Source organism: Procambarus clarkii, chromosome 54 (assembly GCF_040958095.1).
Source record: "Procambarus clarkii isolate CNS0578487 chromosome 54, FALCON_Pclarkii_2.0, whole genome shotgun sequence".
NCBI classification, from domain to species: Eukaryota; Metazoa; Arthropoda; class Malacostraca; order Decapoda; family Cambaridae; genus Procambarus; species Procambarus clarkii.
The window spans coordinates 10,910,547-10,936,055 of NC_091203.1; the positions used below are offsets into that span (position 1 = coordinate 10,910,547).

Genomic DNA, 25,509 nt, shown 5'->3' on the forward strand with positions numbered 1-25,509 from the left:
AATGTTCAAATCAGTGGGATGTTCTTGCAGCCCCAGCCACCATTATAGAGCCAACAAAACAACACAAACAGTCCGGCTGGGACCACCCTCTAGTGGAAAAAGTAGCTGATGCCATGCTCAGCGCCGCAACATCAGACAAGGAGAAAGCCCGCCTCAGAGCAGTGCGTGCCCCCCATGCAGGAGACTTCCTCCTGGCAGTACCCATGTCAGCAATGGGCACGCGCCTAGATCCAGAATCCCTTCGTGTAGCAGTGGCCCTCCGCCTTGGTGCCCCAATTCACACTGAATACAAGTGTATTTGCAACAGGGTGGAAGCAGACCAATACGGACTGCATGGGATGCATTGCGGAAGCACAAAGGGCTGGCATGCAAGACACAGCGGGGTCAATGACATCATCAAGAGAAGCCTCGTCTCAGCTGGGTGCCCAGCGGAGAGAGAACCTCGCATCCTAGGGGTCCAAAACCCGGATTTCCCCGCACTTCGCCCTGATGGCATCACCATATACTCATGGAAGGAGGGTAGACAGTTGGTGTGGGACTACACATGTGTATCCACCCTGGCTGACACCTATGTACACTTCGGAGCTGATCAAGCAGGTGGGGCGGCCAACCACAGGGAAACAGCAAAATCACTCAAGTACAGGCGACTGGAAGGTCAATACCTCTTTGTTCCCATAGCGTCTGAGACGCATGGCCCATGGGGCAAGAGTGCCTTGGGATTTCTCAAGGAATTGGGTTCCAAGCTCATTGACGTCACCAGAGACCCAAGGGCTTCCAGTTTTTTGTTTCAGCGTCTCAGTGTGGCGATCCAGAGGGGAAATGCTTGCTGCGTCCTCGGTTCCTGTCCAGAAGCGGAGGAGCTTCAAGAGATCCATAACCTTTAGGCATTTGTCTTGTATGTTTTGTAACCTTTAAATACACAATAAAGGAAAAAAAAAAGGGAAGGGGGTGGTAGGAGAAAAGCACACAGAAACTGTATTGGAGGGGACCTACATTCCCTCCAATGCGTTATGTGTGGTTTCCTCCGAGGCTATGGGTCCCCCTTCTTCCAGCCAGAGGTGGTACTCCCTTCCCAAATATATATTTGGGAAGGGAGTACCAAATATATCCCAAATATATCCTTGATATATTTGGGAGTTCCCAAATATATCCTTGTAGCCAGAACGCACTTCTCAGCCTACTATGCAAGGCCCGATTTGCCTAATAAGCCAAGTTTTCATGAATTAATTGTTTTTCGACTACCTAACCTACCTAACCTAACCTAACGTTTTCGGCTACCTAACCTAACCTAACCTATAAAGATAGGTTAGGTTAGGTAGGGTTGGTTAGGTTCGGTCATATAACTACGTTAATTTTAACTCCAATAAAAACAAATTGACTTCATACATAATGAAATGGGTTGGCTTTATCATTTCATAAGAAAAAAAATACAGAAAATGTATTAATTCAGGAAAACTTGGCTTATTAGGCAAATCGGGCCTTGCATTGTAGGCTGAGAAGCGCTTTCTGGCTACTAGGTATATATATATATATATATATATATATATATATATATATATATATATATATATATATATATATATATATATATATATATATATATATATATATATATATATATATGTCGTACCTAGTAGCCAGAACGCACTTTTTGGCCTACTATGCAAGGCCCGATTTGCCTAATAAGCCAAGTTTTCCTGATTTAAAATATTTTCTCTAATTTTTTTCTTATGAAATGATAAAGCTACCCATTTCATTATGTATGAGGTCAATTTTTTTTTATTGGAGTTAAAATTAACGTAGATATATGACCGAACCTAACCAACCCTACCTAACCTAACCTAACCTATCTTTATAGGTTAGGTTGGGTTAGGTAGCCGAAAAAGTTAGGTTAGGTTAGGTTAGGTAGGTTAGGTAGTCGAAAAACAATTAATTCATGAAAACTTGGCTTATTAGGCAAATCGGGCCTTGCAAAGTAGGCTGAGAAGTGCGTTCTGGCTACTAGGTACGACATATATATATATATATATATATATATATATATATATATATATATATATATATATATATATATATATATATATATATATATATATATGTCGTACCTAGTAGCCAGAACGCACTTTTTAGACTACTATGCAAGGCTCGATTTGCCTAATAAGCCAAGTTTTCCTGAATTAATATGTTTTCTCTAATTTTTTTCTTATGAAATGATAAAGCTACCCATTTCATTATGTATGAGGTCAATTTTTTTTTATTGGAGTTAAAATTTACGTAGATATATGACCAAACCTAACCTAACCAACCCTACCTAACCTAACCTAACCTATCTTTATAGGTTAGGTTAGGTTAGGTAGCCGAAAAAGTTAGGTTAGGTTAGGTTAGGTAGGTTAGGTCGTCGAAAAGGAATTAATTCGTGAAAAGTTGGCTTATTAGGCAAATCGGGCCTTGCATAGTAGGCTGAGAAGTGCGTTCTGGCTACTAGGTACGACATATATATATATATATATATATATATATATATATATATATATATATATATATATATATATATATATATATATATATATATGTTGTAAACAACATAGCTAAATTCCAATGCAAAGTCAAACAAAATAAATTATTCAAAATGAATATAAATCGAAATCAATGAAAATTTTTTATTTATCAGTGCAATCAGAAACATTAAAATGGATTCGTAACATATTTCATATAGCGTGTTTTTTTAACAGATGGCTCTGTTTTTTAAAAAAGCTTGTTGTTGCCTTTCACAGGTGTTGCATCTATATAGTAGGTATATAAAAACATTCAGGTATTCGAATGGAACGTTGTGTCTAAATTTCAAAGCAATGGATGAAGAATTTCGGAGATTACAGCTTGTGATGTTTAACGTCCATCAGATGGCTCTGATTTTCAAAAAAAAAAAAAATTACCTGTCACGGGTGTGGCATGTATATATTAGGTATAAAAAAAACACGAACGTATTTGAATGCAACGTTGTGTCAAAATTTCAAAGCAGTCGGTAAAGAAGTTTCAGAGATTTCCCTCACACGAAAACTCACATGAAAACACAGTTTAAAATAAAACATGTTTTTACCTACCACAGATGTGACATCTATATAGTAGTTATATAAAAACATGCGCATATGCGAATGGAACGTTGTATCTAAATTTCAAAGCAATCGGTGAAGAACTTTCGGAGATTAGCGATTTTGAACAAGCGAACATTTACAATTTTATTTGTATAGACTAGCTGTACCTGGCCACAGCAACCATCCCTGTCTCCCAGTCTTCCCCACCATTTACCCCTCCCTCGTCCTCATGTCCTCCCAATAATTCTTCACTCCCCCATCCCCTCGCCCTCCCAATCATTCCCCCACTCCCTCAACCCGTAGTCCTCTCCTCCACTCCCCCCTCCCTCATCCCTATGTCCTCCCCACCATCCATCACTCCACCATCCCCTCGTCCTCCTAACCATTCCACCCTACGCCGTCTTCTCGTCCTCCCCCATCATCTCCCACTCCCTCATCCTCTCTATTATTTCCCACTCCCCCAGTCCCCACATTTTTCCCACCATTGCCTACTCCCCTGTCCCCTTGTCCTCCTCACCATTTTCCATTCCTCTGTCCCCTCGTCCCCAACTCCTCCATCCCCTTGTCCTCCCCCCCCCCCATTACCTCCCCTCCCTTGTACCTCGACCTCACAACCATCCCGTACTCCCGTCCCCTCTTCCTTGCCACCATTCCCGACACCCTCGTCCAATGCATTCCCAAATAATGTGATGTTCCCCATCAGAAAAGTGGGAACATCAAAAGATCTGATGTTCCAATTTCTTAAATATAAGAAAATAAGTTAAAAAAGAAATAAAAACAATCTATATAAATAAAAATTGAAATGTTCATTTGTGCATAACTGCTAATCTCCTAAAGATCTTCCCCGATTGCTTTGAAATTTTCACACAACGTTCTATTCGCATCCGGCCAGGTTTTTATATACATACTATATAGATGTCACGTCTGTGACGGTTTTTTTTAGTTTTTCATGTGATTTCCATGTGAGGGCAATCTTTGAGACCTCTTTACGTTTGCTTTGAAATTTTTACACAACGTTGCATTCGAATAGACGCGTCTTTGTATATACTGTATCTACTATATACATGCGTCACCTGTGACAGGAAAAAATTATGTTGTTTTTTGAAAAACAGCGCCATCTGTTGGACATAAGAGCAACACATGTTGTAATCTCTGAAAGTTCTTCTCCGATTGCTTTGAAATTTTGACACAACGTTGCATTCGAAAAAGCGTGTTTTTTCATATACCTACTATATTGATGCCACCTCTGTGACTGGTAAAAACATACGTTTTTAAAAAACATTGCCATCTGTTGCACATAATAGCAACATGCCCGCTATTCTAAATATGTCATGAATTTCATTTCAATGTTTCTGATTGCATTGAAAAAAATTATTTTGATAGATTTCAATTTATTTTATTTTTTATTGAATTATATTGTGTGACATTGTGTTGTAATTGATTGCTTTGAAATTTTGACACAACGTTGCATTCAAATAGGCGCGTCTTTGTATATATCTACTATATACATGCCTCACCTGTGACAGGAATTTTTTTTTTTTTAAAGAGCACCAACAGTTGGACATAAGAGCAACACATGTTGTAATCTCTGAAAGTTCTTCTCCGATTGCTTTGAAATTTTGACACAACGTTGCATTCGAAAAAGTGTGTTTTTTCATATACCTACTATATAGATGCCACCCCTGTGACAGGTAAAAACATACTTTTTTTTTTAAACATCGCCATTTGTTGCATATAATAGCAACATGCCCGCTATTCTAAATATGTCATGAATTCTATTTCAATGTTTCTGATTGCATTGAAAAAAAGTATTTTCATAGATTTCAATTTATTTTAATTTTTATTGAATTATTTTGTGTGACATTGTGTTGGAATTGAGCTGTGTTGGAAGAAACAAGGTTTAAAAAAAAAGCGCCATCTGTTGGACGTAAGCGCAACACATGCTGTAACCTCCAAAAGTTCTTTACTGATTTCTTTGAAATTTTGACACAACTTTGCATTGGAAAAGTGCGTTTTTTATATACCTACTATATAGATGCCACCTCTTTGACAGGTAAAAGCATGCGTTTTTGAAAAACAGCGCCATCTGTTGCACATAATTGCAACATGCACGCAATACTAAATATGCCACGAATTCCATTTCAGTATTTCCGATTGCATTGATAAATTTTATTTTCATAAATTTGGATTTATTTTATTTTTTTATTTAAATATTTTGTGTGACATTGTGTTGGAATTGAGCTGTGTTGTTTACCATACCGTTCATTTCGTAAGTATAAGTATAGATTCCACACCCGTGACAGGTAAAACTATGCTTTTCTTGAAAAAAAGTGTCATTTGTTGCATGTAAAAGCAACACACATGCTATAATAAATATATTGCAATTCCATTTCAATGTTTTTGATTGCACTGATAATTTTAATTTTCATATATTTTGATTTATTTTCATTTTGATTTAATTATTTTGTGTGAATTGTGTTGGAATTGAGCTGTGTTGTTTACCATAACGTTCATTTCGTGAGTATAGTTTATTTTTATATTTTTTCATATTTTCATTTAATTTGTAACTTTTTTCATATATTTCATTGATGGGAACATCAGATCACTTGATGTTCCCAACATTCTGATGGGAACATGAGACATTTTGGAAGGCATCGAATGAGGGAGTGGGGAATGGTGGGGATGACGTGGGGACGGAAGTGAGAGTTGGTGGGGAGGACGAGGGGACAAAGGAGGGGGGAATCGTGGGGAAGGACGAGGGGACAGGGGAGTTTGGGACAGTGGGGACGAGGGGACAGGGGAGTTTGGGACAGTGGGGACGAGGGGACAGGGGAGTTTGGGATAGTGGGGACGAGGGGATGGGGGAATGGAGAATGATGGGGAGGACAAAGGGACAGGGGAGTGGGGATGGGGGAATGGAGAATGGTGGGGAGGACAAAGGGACAGGGGAGTGGGGCATGGTGGGAAGGAAGAGGGGATGATGGAGTGGGGAATGGTAGGGAGGATGAGGGGACGGTGGAGGGAGAAATGGTTGGGAGCCCGAGGAGACGTGTGAGGGGGAAAATGGTGGGGAAGACTGGGTGGCAGGGAAGGGTGCTGTGGGTCAGCAACACAAATGCGTTGATGAGCCACAGCAACGCGTGGCCGGGTACTGCTAGTGAAAAATAAAAAATAAACTATACTGTCAAAATGAACGGTATGGTAAGCAACACATCTCAATTCCAACTCAATGTCACACAAAATAGCTTAACCAAAATAGAAATAAATCGATATCTATGAAAATTCAAGTTGTCAATGCAATTAAAAATATTTAAATAACTTGTAAGATATTTAGTATAGCTTGTGTTCTCTAATCTGCAACAGATGGAGCTGTTTCTTAAAAAAAGAATGGTTTTACCTGTCACAAGTGTGACATCTATACTTATATTTACAAAATGAACAGTATGGTAAACAACACAGCTCAATTTCAACACAGTGTCACTCAAAATAATTAAATCAAAATGAAAAGAAATCGAAATCTATGAAAATGAAATTTTTCAATGCAATTGGAAACATTGAAATGGAATCGTAACTAATTTAGTATAGCGTGTGTTGCTATTACATGCAACAGATGGCACTGTGTTTTTTAAAGCATGTTATTACCCTTCACAGGTGTGGCATCTATATAGTAGGTATATAAAAACATGTGCTTATTCCAATGGAACATTGTTTCAAAATTTTTAAGCAATCAGTGAAGAACTTTTAGAGATTACAGCGTGTGTGGCTCTTTCGTCCAATAGATGGCACTGTTTCAAAAAAAGCATGTTTGTTCCTGTCGAAGGTGAGGCATGTATATAGAAGCTATATAAAAACACGCACCTATTCGAATGCAATGTTGTATTAAAATTTCAAAGCAATCGGTATAGAGGTTTCGAAGATTTCCTTCACAAGAAAAACACATGAAACGCACAGTTTTTTAAAAAATTCATGTTTTTTTCCTTTTCACAGACCACATAAAGTGGTAAGCTTAGTTAACATAATTCGATTGGGATTTAATTAGTTGTCCGTTTGACAATGATTAGGAATTACTGACTGAATGCTAGAGGAGACAAATGTGTCCTAATTTAAGATACTTTTAGTTATTGTTAACAGTTTGACTTGTTTGTAGGAGACAAGTGTTGGTGATTGACGTAGAGTACTATTGTTGTTTTGTTGTCTGAGTGAGACAAGTGTTTGTGATTAATGTAGAAGTACTTTGTTGCTGACTGCTGTTGACAGTCAATTAACGTAATTTATCACATAATCAATTTTATAATTGACTAAGGCAATTTGTTTGATTATCGTCTCTGGAGACGAGAGTTAAAGTAACTTGGGGGTTACTGGAGAAGTGTCTCACGACCCGACCTTGCCTAGCTTTGTTTACATTTGCAACTTCATTGCAGTGAGTTGCATAGAGTGTTCACATAAGATTGTGATAGGGGGTTATCATTGTTAGATACCCACCTAGTTACTTGGGTACCTCGCTGGGAGGGCTGCGAGGGCCAGTAAGATTGTGATTATAGTATATTGCTCACTGGGAGGGCCGAGATATATTGATTGCAAGCGTGTGTCACCAATGGGCACCATTGTTCAGTAAGTTCATTTAGTCAGCTCGAAGTGTCAGCAAGATGGATGTGAGATTTTTTTCTTTTGGACTTTTACTTGATGAAAAAAATAGTTCCTATTGATGTTACGTTAATCTAACTACCTCGCATGGGAGGCAGACCTCAAACAGAATGAACTGCTTACTAGCATATTTCTTAACTACAAGCCTGAGACCATAGGAAAAGCGGGAGCAAACCGCCAGGCTTCCACCACATGGGTGAAAACCTGTCCACTTGGGCCGTTGGCTCCTTCTAGTGAAATAAACTATTAAACGGTAACCGACGGGTTCTCACTTCGCATTTCTTGAAGTGCGGTGGTTTGAATTGGACACGAGCTCTAGGAACAGACTCAATTTACACATAAGCATGCAAGGCGTTGCAGAACAAGATAAGTGGGACAATATTATTGCCGGATAGAACTTAAACGACCGTTTCTAGAACAATAACAATTTATTAAAAAAATCTAGAACTTCTACAACAACGAGTTTACATTACTGTCTCCCATTGGCACATTTAGCAACAGATAATTCAACAGCCTGGTGGACCACGTCCCGTCCCGTCGCCGCTGACTGAATAATGATACTAACTGAAGAGAGTGGAGCCTACTGGTGACGCAAGCTTGCAATCAATATTTGTCACGGTCCTTATTGTGAGCAAAATACTATAATCACAAATCTTGAATGACTCTCGGAGCCCTCCCAGTGAGGTACCAAGTAACTAGGCGGGTGATCCAACACTGATGACCCCTATAAAATTATTAAGTTAACACTCATCGCTCAATACAACAAAGATACTAAAAGTTACACTAATTGAATTTAAAACAATTACGTTAATCGACCGTGACCGAGAGAGCAGGTCGGCCGAGCGAACAGCACGCTGGATTTGTGATCCTGTGGTCCTGGGTTCGATCCCAGGCGCCGGCGAGAAACAATGGGCAGAGTTTCTTTCACCCTATGCTCCTGTTACCTAGCAGTAAATAGGTACCTGGGAGTTAGTCAGCTGTCCCGGGCTGCTTCCTGGGGGTGGAAGCCTGGTCGAGGACCGGGCCGCGAGGACACTAAAGCCCCGAAATCATCTCAAGATAAGATAACCTCCACAGCGGTCAGCAACTATTCAATTACGTTAACACAATCGTGTCTCAATGACACTCAAATGACAACAATAATTCGAAAGCCCTTTAATTACGTCACAATTGAGACGTCAAGCTGTCAGTGAGTAGTCCCCAATTAATTGCTGTCACACCGACAGCCTATTAATTCAGACGAGTTATGAGACACTGCTGTCACCCAATTGACAGGTGTCTTTCCAGTATTATGACAAAATTACCTTAACGAGGGTTCTATTACTCTACTTCACAAGGTTTATACACCTTGTATAAACAACAACATTAACACAGTGCGAATTCACTAAGTGGCGGGTGCTAATTCCCTTTAATCAGCTACTCTAGTGTTTAATTCCATGCCCACAGACAGATACAATCAGTCCAACGAATTATGACAGCTATGACAGCTTGAAATGATCTGGTGCTCAGTTCATGGCTCTCCCCTCTCCCTTGTCTCCCCTTTCTCCCCTCCCCTTCCCCCCCTCTCCCCTTGCCGCCATTCGTCTCTCCCTTTTGTCACAGTCCACCTTCACTGGTCATATCCCTGAGTCAAGAGGTTTGCTCTTGGCGCTCTCCATTTCCCTCTCTACCCCCCACTCGATTCCCTCTTTACCCCCCTTCCCCCCACTCGTTCCCCTCTCTTCCTGCCTTCGCAACTAACCATTTGACAGTTTTAAGAACAGTGACGAATTACCGTTATTAGATATGACCAATGAAGGTGGACTGTGAGAAATGGGAGGGGAGAGACGAATGACGGCAAGGGGAGATGGGGGAAAGGGAAGGGGAGACAAGAGAGAGAGGGGAGAAGGGGAGAGGCAAGAGCCATGAACTGAGCACCAGATCATTATAACTCCCCCTCCTCGGATTTTAAGAAATTTGTGTTTAAAGAAATTTAAAGCACACATTTCTTATCCTGAAATCCGTCCCTACCATAACCATTAACTCCAAAAACAAATATTAACTTAACAATAAATGATCCAATGCCTCAAAACAAAACATAAATAATTATCTAATCCTAACTAATTCCATACAATCCTCCAAAAGCAATAATGGCACCCCCAAAAGGTGTGCCCAAGTATGTATGTATACATAACAAAATAACAGCAATAATACATAAAACATGAGGACTGAGACCGTCCCAATAATCCTGGCTGTCCAGCATGAATGCAGCCTCATATCCTTCCAACTACCTGGAAGACAAACATCCTATACTTGTCAGTATATAGTAACAATATAAAAATACATACCTAACAACATACAATTAGCTAAAATCATCCGATAGCCCTCAGCTATCCCAGTATTCCTCCTGGAATAAAGATCAAACACATCATATCACATCACATAAAAATAAAAACATTAAAAAAATAAACAATGTCATTAAAAAATAAAAAAATAATCAAATAGAGAACACTACCCTTCAGGGACCTAGTGTTCCACTCCACACCTGTGGCATCTGCCCACCACAGAGTATCTGGATCCTTAAAATCTAAAGAAAATACACAAAATATTTTTATTAAAAAAAATCAATGTCCACAGACATGTTGACCAGACCACACACTAGAAGGTGAAGGGACGACGACATTTCGGTCTGTCCTGGACCATTCTCAAGTCGATTGATCGATCTCAACTTCACAGACATGTCTCCTAACCAACAAAAATTCACTGGATATGAGTTTCTAAAACTCCTAATATCCCAGAGTTCATACTCAAGTCCACAACAACAGCGGGTGAACACATTTTTCAGACTGTGTACCCCACTCTATTGTTCAGTAAACCACAAAAAAAATATTTATTTAAATATCAGTTTCTAGGATCTAGAAAAATCTAGATAAAGTTCCCCACTGATCCACGTTTCTAGAGACCCTACTAGATGGTTCTCAAACTAGTTCACTCATACAACTTATCTAGAGACAGGGTAATTTTCTAGTAAAAAATTTCTAGATGTTCACTTTCTAGATTTATTTCTCTATTTCACTAGTTCTAGTTTTCAACATTTACTGTTCCAGAGTCACTTTCCGAAAGGTGTGTAGGTGCTTTACTATCAGATGGAAAATTATAAGTTGAACTAACTGTTCCGAGTTAACATAGTGTAATATTTAACATCATTTAATTTTTATATGAAACTTTTCTATTAAGAAGTTCTATAGTTCTCTCCTGGTGACATTTTGTTACTGTAGATTCCGGCGACTACCTCATGTTGCTTGAAGATCCTGGTCGTCTAGAAGTTCCATTTCCGGCCTCGGCCAACTACTGACAGTACAGGGGGTCTCGTACTACCCGCACCTGACTTGAGTGACAGCTGACAGCTGGCGGCGGCCAGCTCAGGTGGACCCGGGTTCACCTCTTCTTATCGCTCCCAAACAGTCATGATGTATGTTGTTAACCATGGCTGCCACAGTAGAGCACAGCTTCGACGTGTCACGATGTCTCACGTTGGTAGTGAGTTTCGAGTGGCGTTGAAGAGGATGGCATGGTGACAGGACAGGTGGGCCCTGCCTCTGCTCCTGGGCGACGTTATCTACTGGCGTTTACTTGTTATCCCGGTACTACTGGGCCGGTACACCTTCCGTGCAACTCCTCGGGCAGCTGAGCTTAGACCGAAGTGCAGGGTTGTAGCTCCTCTGGCGATTCAGCAGCACTCTGTAGGGGTAGTGCTGTTCGTACCCGAGACAACCGCGTTGCATCTTGGTTTCCACAGACGACGCAACCGCAGGTTTTGAGAGACTTGACAAGTCGTTGCAATTAGTGTGTTCTTCTTTGTAGACCACTCGTCTTCTACTTCCGGTTTTCCCGCAGTCTTGACAACGCGGCTGGTGGACTTGGTTGGGGACCTTGAGACAGCTTGCCCACCGTGATGTGACGCTGACTGGACTCTGCTCCGCGAAGACAGCATTGCTGGACTGGGACAACCTCCTTAGTTACGTAAGGTGTCGGTCGGGTGACTGTACACTAGTCACTCCGTCCAGATAACCGATTAACGAATTACCGGGCACAAGGGGGAGGACTTTATGTAACGTGCCTCAGACCCCGATCTTATCAGACAGGTGGGTCATCCCCAGACCTGCTGATCTCGATCCTTGGTTCGCCTGTGACTGGGAGGGTGAAACTGGTGTACCATCAGACGTGAGAAAGACAGACAACAACATATGGCGGAAGCATTGATAGGTATAGGAAGTTGGAAACCCCCAGAGCAAGGCAAGTATGCTACCTGAGTCATGCACATCAGTAAATACACACCATTGCCTCTACAGGAATAAATATTAAGAATTTTACTAAACCTGACTAGGGGAGTTAACTAACACTTTACTGTATAGCTCGCGACCTTGTTACCATGGGGTGACAAGATTGAACTTGACTACTGATGAGATCTGACAGAAGGTCATCCTCATCATCTGACTCGGCACTTGGATCATTAGACAGGTCAGGAATTAGACTTGCTGAAGGCAGCTCTAGTTCCTCCCTCGCATGATAAGGTTATAACTCATTAATATTAATCTTTTGTCGCATTTTAACTCGTTAATATTAATCGTTCTCTCAACTTGGTCTTCAAAAATACCTTTAATAACAAAATTAACCGGACCTTTTCTTTCAATTACTCGGTAAGGGCCCCGCCATCTAGGTGCAAGTTTCCTACTTTTATTGGCAGGAGCCGCCTCATTAACTCTCAACACCAGACTCCCGACTTTCAACACAAGAGGTCGTACATTTTTGTCATAATGCTGAGCATAGCGGTTTCGTGCTGTCTTGGAAGGTCTAGGTGCAATTCTCCTTGCATTTTTCATTTTATTTAAAAACTTCTGATGGGTAATCTTTCCGATATACAATGTTATGTCTGTTAAGCAGACCTGATGGGAAATTACATGAATGACCTGTGAACAGCAAAAGGGGTTGGGTGTTAATTGACTGATGGATGGCAGTGTTCAGAGCCAGCTGGACATAAGGCAGGTGTTCGTCCCGCGAATTTGCATCATGCTCTGCAAGAATTGCAAGCATGTCTTTAACTGACTGGTTCGTCCGTTCTGTCATACCGTTAGCCTGAGGGTGATAAGCCGTAGTGAATGCTGAGGTGGTTTCTAAAATTTTACATACTTCTCTAAAAATATTCCCATTAAATTCCTGACCTCCGTCAAAAAACTAACACTTTAGGTGGGCCGAATACAGTGACGAACCTATCTAAGAACGCCTTTGCAGCAGTTCGAGAATCTTTCTGAGGCAATGCAATCAGTGTGGTGTACCTGGACAGGTGGTCTACTAACACCAATACGTAACGATTTCCTGAATGACTGTGATGCAGATCAATCAGTTCTGCCCCTACCAGACCTAAGGGTTCTAAAATTTCTGGGATTCTTGCAGTGGAGCTTGTACCTTAAAAGTACCTTTCCTCCTTTGGCAGCGACCACAGGACTTAACGAAGTTAATGACCTCTGTTAACAAACCGGGGAAGAAAAAGAGTGACTTGGCTTTCATGTGAATTTAAAAAAAAACGGATACCTGCAATCTTAAACGCATGTGCGAGTCTCAACGCCAACTTTTTCAATACATCTGGGATAACTAGCTGAAAAACTGCACGATCCTTCTGTCCCTTCACTTAAAATAAGACTCCATCCCTCATTTCAAAATCATGAATTGCCAAATTACGTTTCTTCGACGGATATTTTCCTCCTTCCAAATGTTCAATAATTTCCTTCCACCTCGGCTCGTTCATCTGGAATTCTCGCATTTTTTCTCTGGAAATATTTTCAATATTAAGGTTTATGTTAATTGTAGCAATGTTTCTACTCAAGAGTGTCTGGTACAACATGTCATGTACCAGGTTTGTAAAGTATTTGGAATGAGTGAGCAGCTAGTTCATGAGACCAACGTGACATGTGAGGGCACTTAGTTCTTTTCTTAAAAATATGAGTTAAAACCCGTTGATCTGTATAAATGACAAAGTGACGTTGGAAAAGATACGGTTCAAAGTACCTGACACTTTCTACCACAACCAAAGCTTCTCTATCCGTTGCAAAATAGCGGACCTCCGAACCCTTAACCTTCCTACTAAAATATGCTACTGGGTGAGGAAGATTGTCATTATCACGTTGCATTAAGCACCCACTAATTGCAATGCCACTGGCGTCAGTGTGTACTTTCCACTCCTTATCAAAATCAAGTACTGCCAATTCTGGGGTGGTAATGAGTTGACTTTTTAATTTTGCATAAGCGTTATCATGCTCAGGTTTCCAAATGATTTTAACGTTTTTCTTAGTGAGATCTGTTAAAGGTGCTAACGTATTTGCAAAACCCTCAATGTGGTGACGGAAATACCCAGCTGCCCCCAGAAATCTGGAAACATCCCTTGCCGTCTTAGGTGTTGGCATGTCAGCAATGGCGCGACAGGAGTCTGGGTCTGGTCGGATACTGTCTGTGCTCACCTGGAACCCCAGAAACCTGAATTTCTGAGATGCCAGAGTGCATTTTCCCACATTGAGTTTGAAACCCGCCTTATCTAACAATGTCAAAATCTCAGTCAAATCTCGTAAGTGCTCATCAAACGTCCTGGAGTAGATAACCACATCATCCAGGTACGCTAATGAGTGCCTTCCCAAGACTGGACTGAGGATATAATTAATTGCCCTCTGAAATGATGATGGCGCTGTCTTTAACCCGAAAGGCATCCGCTTGAATAGATAAGTATGAACCCCCATCAGAGAAAGCGGTCTACTCTCTATCCGTCTCAGCGACTGGAATGGACCAATACGCAGATTTGGCATCCAGAGTGGAAAAGTACTTTGCTGCCCCAAACTGATCTATTATTTTCTGTATCCGTAGCAAAAGGTACACATCACCTTTAGTAATTTCATTGATCTTCCGGTAGTCAACACAAAACCTATAATTACCTTCTGGTTTCCGTACCAGCACCACTGGCGACAACCATGGTGATGTACTAGGCTCTATCACATTCTATCTCAACATCTTCTGACACTCATCCCTAATTACTTCCTTTGCCATTCCGGAAGCCTCCATTGACGAGTGTAAATAGGAGGATGATCACCTGTAGGAATAACATGTTCAATCCTATCCAGAAACCCGATTTGATCGTCTTCTGTTGCAAACAGTCTAGGGAATATACGTAAAATTCCTCTCAAAAGTTTCCTATCTGACTGCTGCACATGTTGCAAATCCAGAGCTGATTTTAACTTATCAACTTCCTGAGTATTACTACTTTTACCTGTCTCGGTCCTGTATTTCCCTTGTGTAATACTGTCCGTAACAGTATTACACAAGGGAAATACAGGACCGAGACAGGTAAAAGTAGTAATACTCAGGAAGTTGATAAGTTAAAATCAGCTCTGGATTTGCAACATGTGCAGCAGTCAGATAGGAAACTTTTGAGAGGAATTTTACGTATATTCCCTAGACTGTTTGCAACAGAAGACGATCAAATCGGGTTTCTGGATAGGATTGAACATGTTATTCCTACAGGTGATCATCCTCCTATTTACACTCGTCAATGGAGGCTTCCGGAATGGCAAAGGAAGTAATTAGGGATGAGTGTCAGAAGATGTTGAGATAGAATGTGATAGAGCCTAGTACATCACCATGGTTGTCGCCAGTGGTGCTGGTACGGAAACCAGAAGGTAATTATAGGTTTTGTGTTGACTACCGGAAGATCAATGAAATTACTAAAGGTGATGTGTACCTTTTGCTACGGATACAGAAAATAATAGATCAGTTTGGGGCAGCAAAGTACTTTTCCACTCTGGATGCCAAATCTGCGTATTGGTCCATTCCAGTCGCTGAGACGGATAGAGAGAAGACCGCTTTCTCTGATGGGGGTTCATACTTATCTATTCAAGCGGATGCCTTTCGGGTTAAAGACAGCGCCATCATCATTTCAGAGGGCAATTAATTATATCCTCAGTCCAGTCTTGGGAAGGCACTCATTAGCGTACCTGGATGATGTGGTTATCTACTCCAGGACGTTTGATGAGCACTTACGAGATTTGACTGAGATTTTGACATTGTTAGATAAGGCGGGTTTCAAACTCAATGTGGGAAAATGCACTCTGGCATCTCAGAAATTCAGGTTTCTGGGGTTCCAGGTGAGCACAGACAGTATCCGACCAGACCCAGACTCCTGTCGCGCCATTGCTGACATGCCAACACCTAAGACGGCAAGGGATGTTTCCAGATTTCTGGGGGCAGCTGGGTATTTCCGTCACCACATTGAGGGTTTTGCAAATACGTTAGCACCTTTAACAGATCTCACTAAGAAAAACGTTAAAATCATTTGGAAACCTGAGCATGATAACGCTTATGCAAAATTAAAAAGTCAACTCATTACCACCCCAGAATTGGCAGTACTTGATTTTGATAAGGAGTGGAAAGTACACACTGACGCCAGTGGCATTGCAATTAGTGGGTGCTTAATGCAACGTGATAATGACAATCTTCCTCACCCAGTAGCATATTTTAGTAGGAAGGTTAAGGGTTCGGAGGTCCGCTATTTTGCAACGGATAGAGAAGCTTTGGTTGTGGTAGAAAGTGTCAGGTACTTTGAACCGTATCTTTTCCAACGTCACTTTGTCATTTATACAGATCAACGGGTTTTAACTCATATTTTTAAGAAAAGAACTAAGTGCCCTCACATGTCACGTTGGTCTCATGAACTAGCTGCTCACTCATTCCAAATACTTTACAAACCTGGTACATGACATGTTGTACCAGACACTCTGAGTAGAAACATTGCTACAATTAACATAAACCTTAATATTGAAAATATTTCCAGAGAAAAAATGCGAGAATTCCAGATGAACGAGCCGAGGTGGAAGGAAATTATTGAACATTTGGAAGGAGGAAAATATCCGTCGAAGAAACGTAATTTGGCAATTCATGATTTTGAAATGAGGGATGGAGTCTTATTTTAAGTGAAGGGACAGAAGGATCGTGCAGTTTTTCAGCTAGTTATCCCAGATGTATTGAAAAAGTTGGCGTTGAGACTCGCACATGCGTTTAAGATTGCAGGTATCCGTTTTTTTTTTAAATTCACATGAAAGCCAAGTCACTCTTTTTCTTCCCCGGTTTGTTAACAGAGGTCATTAACTTCGTTAAGTCCTGTGGTCGCTGCCAAAGGAGGAAAGGTACTTTTAAGGTACAAGCTCCACTGCAAGAATCCCAGAAATTTTAGAACCCTTAGGTCTGGTAGGGGCAGAACTGATTGATCTGCATCACAGTCATTCAGGAAATCGTTACGTATTGGTGTTAGTAGACCACCTGTCCAGGTACACCACACTGATTGCATTGCCTCAGAAAGATTCTCGAACTGCTGCAAAGGCGTTCTTAGATAGGTTCGTCACTGTATTCGGCCCACCTAAAGTGTTAGTTTTTTGACCGAGGTCAGGAATTTAATGGGAATATTTTTAGAGAAGTATGTAAAATTGTAGAAACCACCTCAGCATTCACTACGGCTTATCACCCTCAGGCTAACGGTATGACAGAACGGACGAACCAGTCAGTTAAAGACATGCTTGCAATTCTTGCAGAGCATGATGCAAATTCGCGGGACGAACACCTGCCTTATGTCCAGCTGGCTCTGAACACTGCCATCCATCAGTCAATTAACACCCAACCCCTTTTGCTGTTCACAGGTCATTCATGTAATTTCCCATCAGGTCTGCTTAACAGACATAACATTGTATATCGGAAAGATTACCCATCAGAAGTTTTTAAATAAAATGAAAAATGCAAGGAGAATTGCACCTAGACCTTCCAAGACAGCACGAAACCGCTATGCTCAGCATTATGACAAAAATGTACGACCTCTTGTGTTGAAAGTCGGGAGTCTGGTGTTGAGAGTTAATGAGGCGGCTCCTGCCAATAAAAGTAGGAAACTTGCACCTAGATGGCGGGGCCCTTACCGAGTAATTGAAAGAAAAGGTCCGGTTAATTTTGTTATTAAAGGTATTTTTGAAGACCAAGTTGAGAGAACGATTAATATTAACGAGTTAAAATGCGACAAAAGATTAATATTAATGAGTTATAACCTTATCATGCGAGGGAGGAACTAGAGCTGCCTTCAGCAAGTCTAATTCCTGACCTGTCTAATGATCCAAGTGCCGAGTCAGATGATGAGGATGACCTTCTGTCAGATCTCATCAGTAGTCAAGTTCAATCTTGTCACCCCATGGTAACAAGGTCGCGAGCTATACAGTAAAGTGTTAGTTAACTCCCCTAGTCAGGTTTAGTAAAATTCTTAATATTTATTCCTGTAGAGGCAATGGTGTGTATTTACTGATGTGCATGACTCAGGTAGCATACTTGCCTTGCTCTGGGGGTTTCCAACTTCCTATACCTATCAATGCTTCCGCCATATGTTGTTGTCTGTCTTTCTCACGTCTGATGGTACACCAGTTTCACCCTCCCAGTCACAGGCGAACCAAGGATCGAGATCAGCAGGTCTGGGGATGACCCACCTGTCTGATAAGATCGGGGTCTGAGGCACGTTACATAAAGTCCTCCCCCTTGTGCCCGGTAATTCGTTAATCGGTTATCTGGACGGAGTGACTAGTGTACAGTCACCCGACCGACACCTTACGTAACTAAGGAGGTTGTCCCAGTCCAGCAATGCTGTCTTCGCGGAGCAGAGTCCAGTCAGCGTCACATCACGGTGGGCAAGCTGTCTCAAAGTCCCCAACCAAGTCCACCAGCCGCGTTGTCAAGACTGCGGGAAAACCGGAAGTAGAAGACGAGTGGTCTACAAAGAAGAACACACTAATTGCAACGACTTGTCAAGTCTCTCAAAACCTGCGGTTGCGTCGTCTGTGGAAACCAAGATGCAACGCGGTTGTCTCGGGTACGAACAGCACTACCCCTACAGAGTGCTGCTGAATCGCCAGAGGAGCTACAACCCTGCACTTCGGTCTAAGCTCAGCTGCCCGAGGAGTTGCACGGAAGGTGTACCGGCCCAGTAGTACCGGGATAACAAGTAAACGCCAGTAGATAACGTCGCCCAGGAGCAGAGGCAGGGCCCACCTGTCCTGTCACCATGCCATCCTCTTCAACGCCACTCGAAACTCACTACCAACGTGAGACATCGTGACACGTCGAAGCTGTGCTCTACTGTGGCAGCCATGGTTAACAACATACATCATGACTGTTTGGGAGCGATAAGAAGAGGTGAACCCGGGTCCACCTGAGCTGGCCGCCGCCAGCTGTCAGCTGTCACTCAAGTCAGGTGCGGGTAGTACGAGACCCCCTGTACTGTCAGTAGTTGGCCGAGGCCGGAAATGGAACTTCTAGACGACCAGGATCTTCAAGCAACATGAGGTAGTCGCCGGAATCTACAGTAACAAAATGTCACCAGGAGAGAACTATAGAACTTCTTAATAGAAAAGTTTCATATAAAAATTAAATGATGTTAAATATTACACTATGTTAACTCGGAACAGTTAGTTCAACTTATAATTTTCCATCTGATAGTAAAGCACCTACACACCTTTCGGAAAGTGACTCTGGAACAGTAAATGTTGAAAACTAGAACTAGTGAAATAGAGAAATAAATCTAGAAAGTGAACATCTAGAAATTTTTTACTAGAAAATTACCCTGTCTCTAGATAAGTTGTATGAGTGAACTAGTTTGAGAACCATCTAGTAGGGTCTCTAGAAACGTGGATCAGTGGGGAACTTTATCTAGATTTTTCTAGATCCTAGAAACTGATATTTAAATAAATATTTTTTTTGTGGTTTACTGAACAATAGAGTGGGGTACACAGTCTGAAAAATGTGTTCACCCGCTGTTGTTGTGGACTTGAGTATGAACTCTGGGATATTAGGAGTTTTAGAAACTCATATCCAGTGAATTTTTGTTGGTTAGGAGACATGTCTGTGAAGTTGAGATCGATCAATCGACTTGAGAATGGTCCAGGACAGACCGAAATGTCGTCGTCCCTTCACCTTCTAGTGTGTGGTCTGGTCAACATGTCTGTGGACATTGATTTTTTTTAATAAAAATATTTTGTGTATTTTCTTTAGATTTTAAGGATCCAGATACTCTGTGGTGGGCAGATGCCACAGGTGTGGAGTGGAACACTAGGTCCCTGAAGGGTAGTGTTCTCTATTTGATTATTTTTTTATTTTTTAATGACATTGTTTATTTTTTTAATGTTTTTATTTTTATGTGATGTGATATGATGTGTTTGATCTTTATTCCAGGAGGAATACTGGGATAGCTGAGGGCTATCGGATGATTTTAGCTAATTGTATGTTGTTAGGTATGTATTTTTATATTGTTACTATATACTGACAAGTATAGGATGTTTGTCTTCCAGGTAGTTGGAAGGATATGAGGCTGCATTCATGCTGGACAGCCAGGATTATTGGGACGGTCTCAGTCCTCATGTTTTATGTATTATTGCTGTTATTTTGTTATGTATACATACATACTTGGGCACACCTTTTGGGGGTGCCATTATTGCTTTTGGAGGATTGTATGGAATTAGTTAGGATTAGATAATTATTTATGTTTTGTTTTGAGGCATTGGATCATTTATTGTTAAGTTAATATTTGTTTTTGGAGTTAATGGTTATGGTAGGGACGGATTTCAGGATAAGAAATGTGTGCTTTAAATTTCTTTAAACACAAATTTCTTAAAATCCGAGGAGGGGGAGTTATAATGATCTGGTGCTCAGTTCATGGCTCTTGCCTCTCCCCTTCTCCCCTCTCTCTCTTGTCTCCCCTTCCCTTTCCCCCATCTCCCCTTGCCGTCATTCGTCTCTCCCCTCCCATTTCTCACAGTCCACCTTCATTGGTCATATCCGTGAGTCAAGAGGTTCGCTCTTTGCCCTCTCCATTTCCCTCTCTACCCCCACTCGTTCCCTTCTCCTCCTGCCTTCGCCACTAACCATTTGACAGTTTTAAGAACAGTGACGAATTACCGTTATTCTCAAGTTTCGAGTGAGATATACGGCTGTGGTTTCCTGTGTAGCGTGGGATCGGTTCATGAGTCTACGGGAGTAAAACATAACGTTAAGGACAGGCCTATGTCACTTTGGGGTGGGGGTATGTCAGAGGTTTTGGCTGGCCTAAGAGTGACATTCTGTAGTCATTGATTGTGCAAAAGTGTAGAAACAAAGGGAAATTGAAGGGAAAAGAGTAGAAACAAGCGAAGTAGGGAAAGGGGTCATTACAATGGTCGCTTTCATTACCATTACAAGCTCAATTGACTTCGACCATGACAGGTAGTCAACCCCTTTACGTTAATCAATCACTTAAATAACGACGGCTCGTTAATTCATTACCACAACGTTAGTCGTCCTTCCGACAATTCCTCACCACTGCGTGAACTCACTGTGACTGCTGCTAATTACACAAATTAGCAAGAGGTGCTCAACTAGCTGTCGCACGGAAAGGCAACTGCACCCATAAATTTATGTTACTCATCAACAACATATCAGTGCCCTCATTAAACAATGATGTCCCCCAGTGACGCTGATGACTTTAATTCTCACGGAATCCTTCACAATACACAACGCATTACACCAAGGACACAACACTGTCAACAGTTCACAACACGGTGCAACTTTGCTGCCCACGGCAACTTGCAAAACACTTCCTTGGCAAGTAATGTCAAAATAATTCACGGCCCTAACATAACACAACAGAATAAAAAGATTTGGCCAAATATAATATAAAGTTATCAATTAACCACCTAGGGAAATCTCCCGTAACACACTACACTGCCGGAACTGGACTGCTCTGCTAAGATATCACATACACGGGACACAGAGCAATGCAATATAAATAAAATCCCTTTCCTTCATCCTTGGAGATACAGTAAAATAATATGTCAACACCTCACAACTGAATGTGTCTCTATGTCCGTACTCACATCTTCCCTTAAAGTTGGGCCCACTCCTCAACTTGCTTGACGTTAGAACAGGTGTAATTCACATTTCTCCACTTCCCATCACCTCACAGGTGTTAAAAGGGACAATGGCAGCACGGAACACTGGCTGCGAAGCCAGCTTCTGAGTTTTAACACACCAAAAATATAAACAGCACTCCTAAGTGACCAATCGGTCTCATACACACATCCATATGTGTTCCTCCCCCCCCCCGTACTTGCTGCTGCAGAAGGTAGTGAAATGGGCGTCCTCCCACTTCATTCACGTGGGCAGCTGGACCACGGGGTGGCTGGCATGGTGTCCAGACACACGGACCAGGGTGGGGGTGATACTCCCCTGGGGCCTAGGCACAGCAGGAGCGAGACACACGTGCGGTTTGTAGCCTCACACAGCTAAAATGGTACCACGCTCTCAACACGACTCAGACGAGACGGTACGTAGCTGTAGGACGCGGCACGTGAAAAAGGCAGAGTCCTTCACTGTTTACTGGTAATTCTGCGGAATTACGAATTCTAAGTTTCCAACAAAACACTGAAACCTTCACGAGTTCGTCTCTCACTGGTACCTTGTAACTAAGGTACGTTAGACGACGGATGTCACTTCCACACACTGATAAACAGGCCCCCTTAATTCACTTTCTCTGGCTGGCGTCCAACAATCAAGTGGGAACGGCGACGGCCCCAAAAGTATTATTACAGTATTATTTCGCCGACAACCCTCTCCACGAAACCGGATTCTTACTCCAACGGTCCCTGGATGACGGCACGACGATTGCGAGTGACTTTTGTGATGTTGAAGGTAGTATATCCGGTGCTCGGCCTAGCATGAAAACAACACAGCCTCTTTCAGCAACAGACACGGGTAAAACTGGGGTTTCCGCCAACTTGAGAGGTCATCCTCAAAAGCCGGCACCCCTCAGCTCTGGGCACCAATCACAATCATGCATCCTAGAGGCCTGGAGAGTCCACCAATCATGTTCTTCCAACACGACGCTCTCCTCTGGCACAAGGGCTCAAGGGTGGGGGGTCATCCTACAACCGTTACAACCCCCCCTCTCCAACTGAACTTGTACTAAAATTCACATGAAATCACCTCCCTGCTATAACTTTCTCTACAGACTTGCTACAACAACCACTAGCTACAACTAGCTTTAATGACTAGCACTCCTCAAGGGCTATCCGTAGACACCCAGCATGACTGAGAAGAGTTGTAATTCTCAATCTTGTGCTACAGTGCACACGCTTCTCTGCACACATTTCAGTGTACAAGGGAGCTGGAAAAATTCATCTCCTGACAATGGAGACTTGTTATTTCTCAAGGAGCTAATGAATAGTTGTCTTATAAGTGGTATTTGATGGAAATTAACGTAACGTAACGCTCACTGTTGTGTAAATTTAGTCTTGTGAATGATTTGTTTGCATTATTGCGTCGTCAGTGGGCACACCTGTGCTCAGGTTAATTCAGTATTCAGCCGCGTAGCAATTGACAGGAGTCGTTGCTATTTCAAGGTTGTTAAGTAACTGTTGTTAAAGTGCCACTGGATGGATATTAACGTAACGCAAACTCGTTGTTGCAATAGTTTAGTCTCTTTGTTAATAAACTTGTTATTGTTATAGAAAACGGTCTTTGATGGCAACCCTTCAACCATTCTTGTCCCACCCATGTTTTGTTTTGTTACGATTGTCTAGTAATATGATCTTTTTAATGAAGGCTGCTCTTGGGAAATTCAAGTCTCAATTCATAGCGCCACACATCAAATAGATATATTTGATATGAGAACCCATTGGTTGCTCTTTATTGGTTTTTAACAACTAGAAAGAGACAGCGGCCCAAGTGGACTGGTTTTCACCCCTTGTGGTGGAAGCCTGGAGGTTTGCTTCTGCTTTTCATATGGCCTCAGGCTTAAAGTAGAAGCAGTTCTAGTTTAAAGTTTAAAGCAGTTTAAAGCAAGTAAGCAGTTCTTTCTGTTTGGGGTCCACCTCCTTAGGGAGGCAAGCATAGGAAACAAATCTCACAGAAACATCACGTAAAAATTTGGAATCCATACACAAACTTATTCTATTCGTTACAAGAATACAATGATATAATTAATTAGTAGTAATTATCTTCGGAGTTACTTACCGGTTTCATTGTGTGTAATACAGTAGGTATTTAAGCCATATGTAAAACTCTTCTCATATTCATACAACTGGCCATTTGGAAGTAGATAGTAACGTTCACAGTCAAGGAAAATAATTGTTTTACAGTCAGGCACAATAGTAATAATCACTTCATCACTTGGAGCTTCGATTGGACTACCGCTTATGGTCTTGTAATTGTATGTAGATTTTTTTACATTAGTTGGCAGGCAGCGTGGGTTAGAATCCTTATTTAGTGCCTCTTGCTGACCACAACAGTTGCTCACACATGTTCCATCTCTGCATATCTGTTAAATTGAATCATTAATAGTTATATTGATAAAAATAAATATCATTGCAATTATTGTCTTATAGAAAATACATAATATTAATATTTTTCTGTAAATAAATAAAAAATTGAGATCAAATTCATAACTCTAAAACATATGCTTAACCTTATCATTGTTCGGACTCAAACAAAAATTAAATTTATAAATGAAAAAAAATTCATATGAGGTCTTGTAAAGATTCATTTTTATGACTTGTGACTGGTGAACATAGTAATGATGAAGATTGGTGCATTACACTATGGATGGGTGAACATGTCGCCATTTCACTAAGGAAGGATAAAGATGTCCCAACTACATTAGGAATGGGTCCAGACGTCACTTCTAAACTATAGATAGATTAATAATTATATTTATCACTTTGACGTAGCCAGGTCGTAAATTTACGACGTTTTTATTTCTAGGGGTTCCGTAGCCGAGTCGTAAATAGCCGCGCGATTTAAAAAAAACATTATAAAATACATTTCTTATTCGATCGACTTGGGTTAGTATGAAAATGTTTGCCATTAAATTTCCGTTTTCTCTAATAGGCACATGGCCTATTTGAAAGAACCGCATTGTATTGTAACTTAGTGGAGAGACTATTGAATTGTTGACACAACGAGGATAATCGCCCATTTCACACACTCTTGGTGTGGGCCGTGATCATGATTTTACATTTATATGCATATGTCTGTGTAGGGAATTTTATTGCGAGTTCAGTGCTATAAAATTTAACGCTGTAGGACTAATGTGGAGCTGACAACAAACAAAAGAACATGAACATTTTTTTGCTGTTTGGGCGTCACGGCGAGTGATCTACGTTTTTATTTATTTCATGGTGGGGATAGCTAATGCTTTGGTGACATTTTATACATATGATCTTGTAGAGAATTTTATTGCCAACACATTGATACCAAAATGAAATACGTAGCTTTAGAATTGGTGTCAGGAGAGTGAAAAGATTACACACTTTTTGGTGTTTACGCTCAAGAGCCCAAAACGCTACCTTGAGGTTACCTTGAGGTGCTTCCGGGGCTTAGCGTCCCCGCGGCCCGGTCGTCGACCAGGCGATCAACCGAGCCGCGTCCAACAGAATGTACTCGCAGCATACTCCAACAGTATGACGTATGAGTCACAGCCTGGTTGATCAGGTATCCTTTGGAGGTGCTTATCCAGTTCTCTCTTGAACACTGTGAGGGGTCGGCCAGTTATGCCCCTTATGTGTAGTGGAAGCGTGTTGAACAGTCTCGGACCTCTGTTGTTGATAGAGTTCTCTCTCAGAGTACCTGTTGCACCTCTGTTTTTCAACGGGGGTATTCTGCACATCCTGCCATGTCTACTGGTCTCATGTGATGTTATTTC

General features: G+C 41.4%; 1 protein-coding gene across 1 annotated transcript in view; it reads right to left on the reverse strand.

The window, feature by feature from the left end:
- Nucleotides 1–25,509, reverse strand: part of LOC138349767 (G-protein coupled receptor Mth2-like) — a 249,037-nt gene that overhangs the window by 23,256 nt on the left and 200,272 nt on the right. Inside the window, exon 3 of the mRNA XM_069305104.1 lies at nt 23,823–24,126. Within this exon, the coding sequence (XP_069161205.1) occupies nt 23,823–24,126 (304 nt within the window). The remainder of the gene's footprint in view (nt 1–23,822; nt 24,127–25,509) is intronic.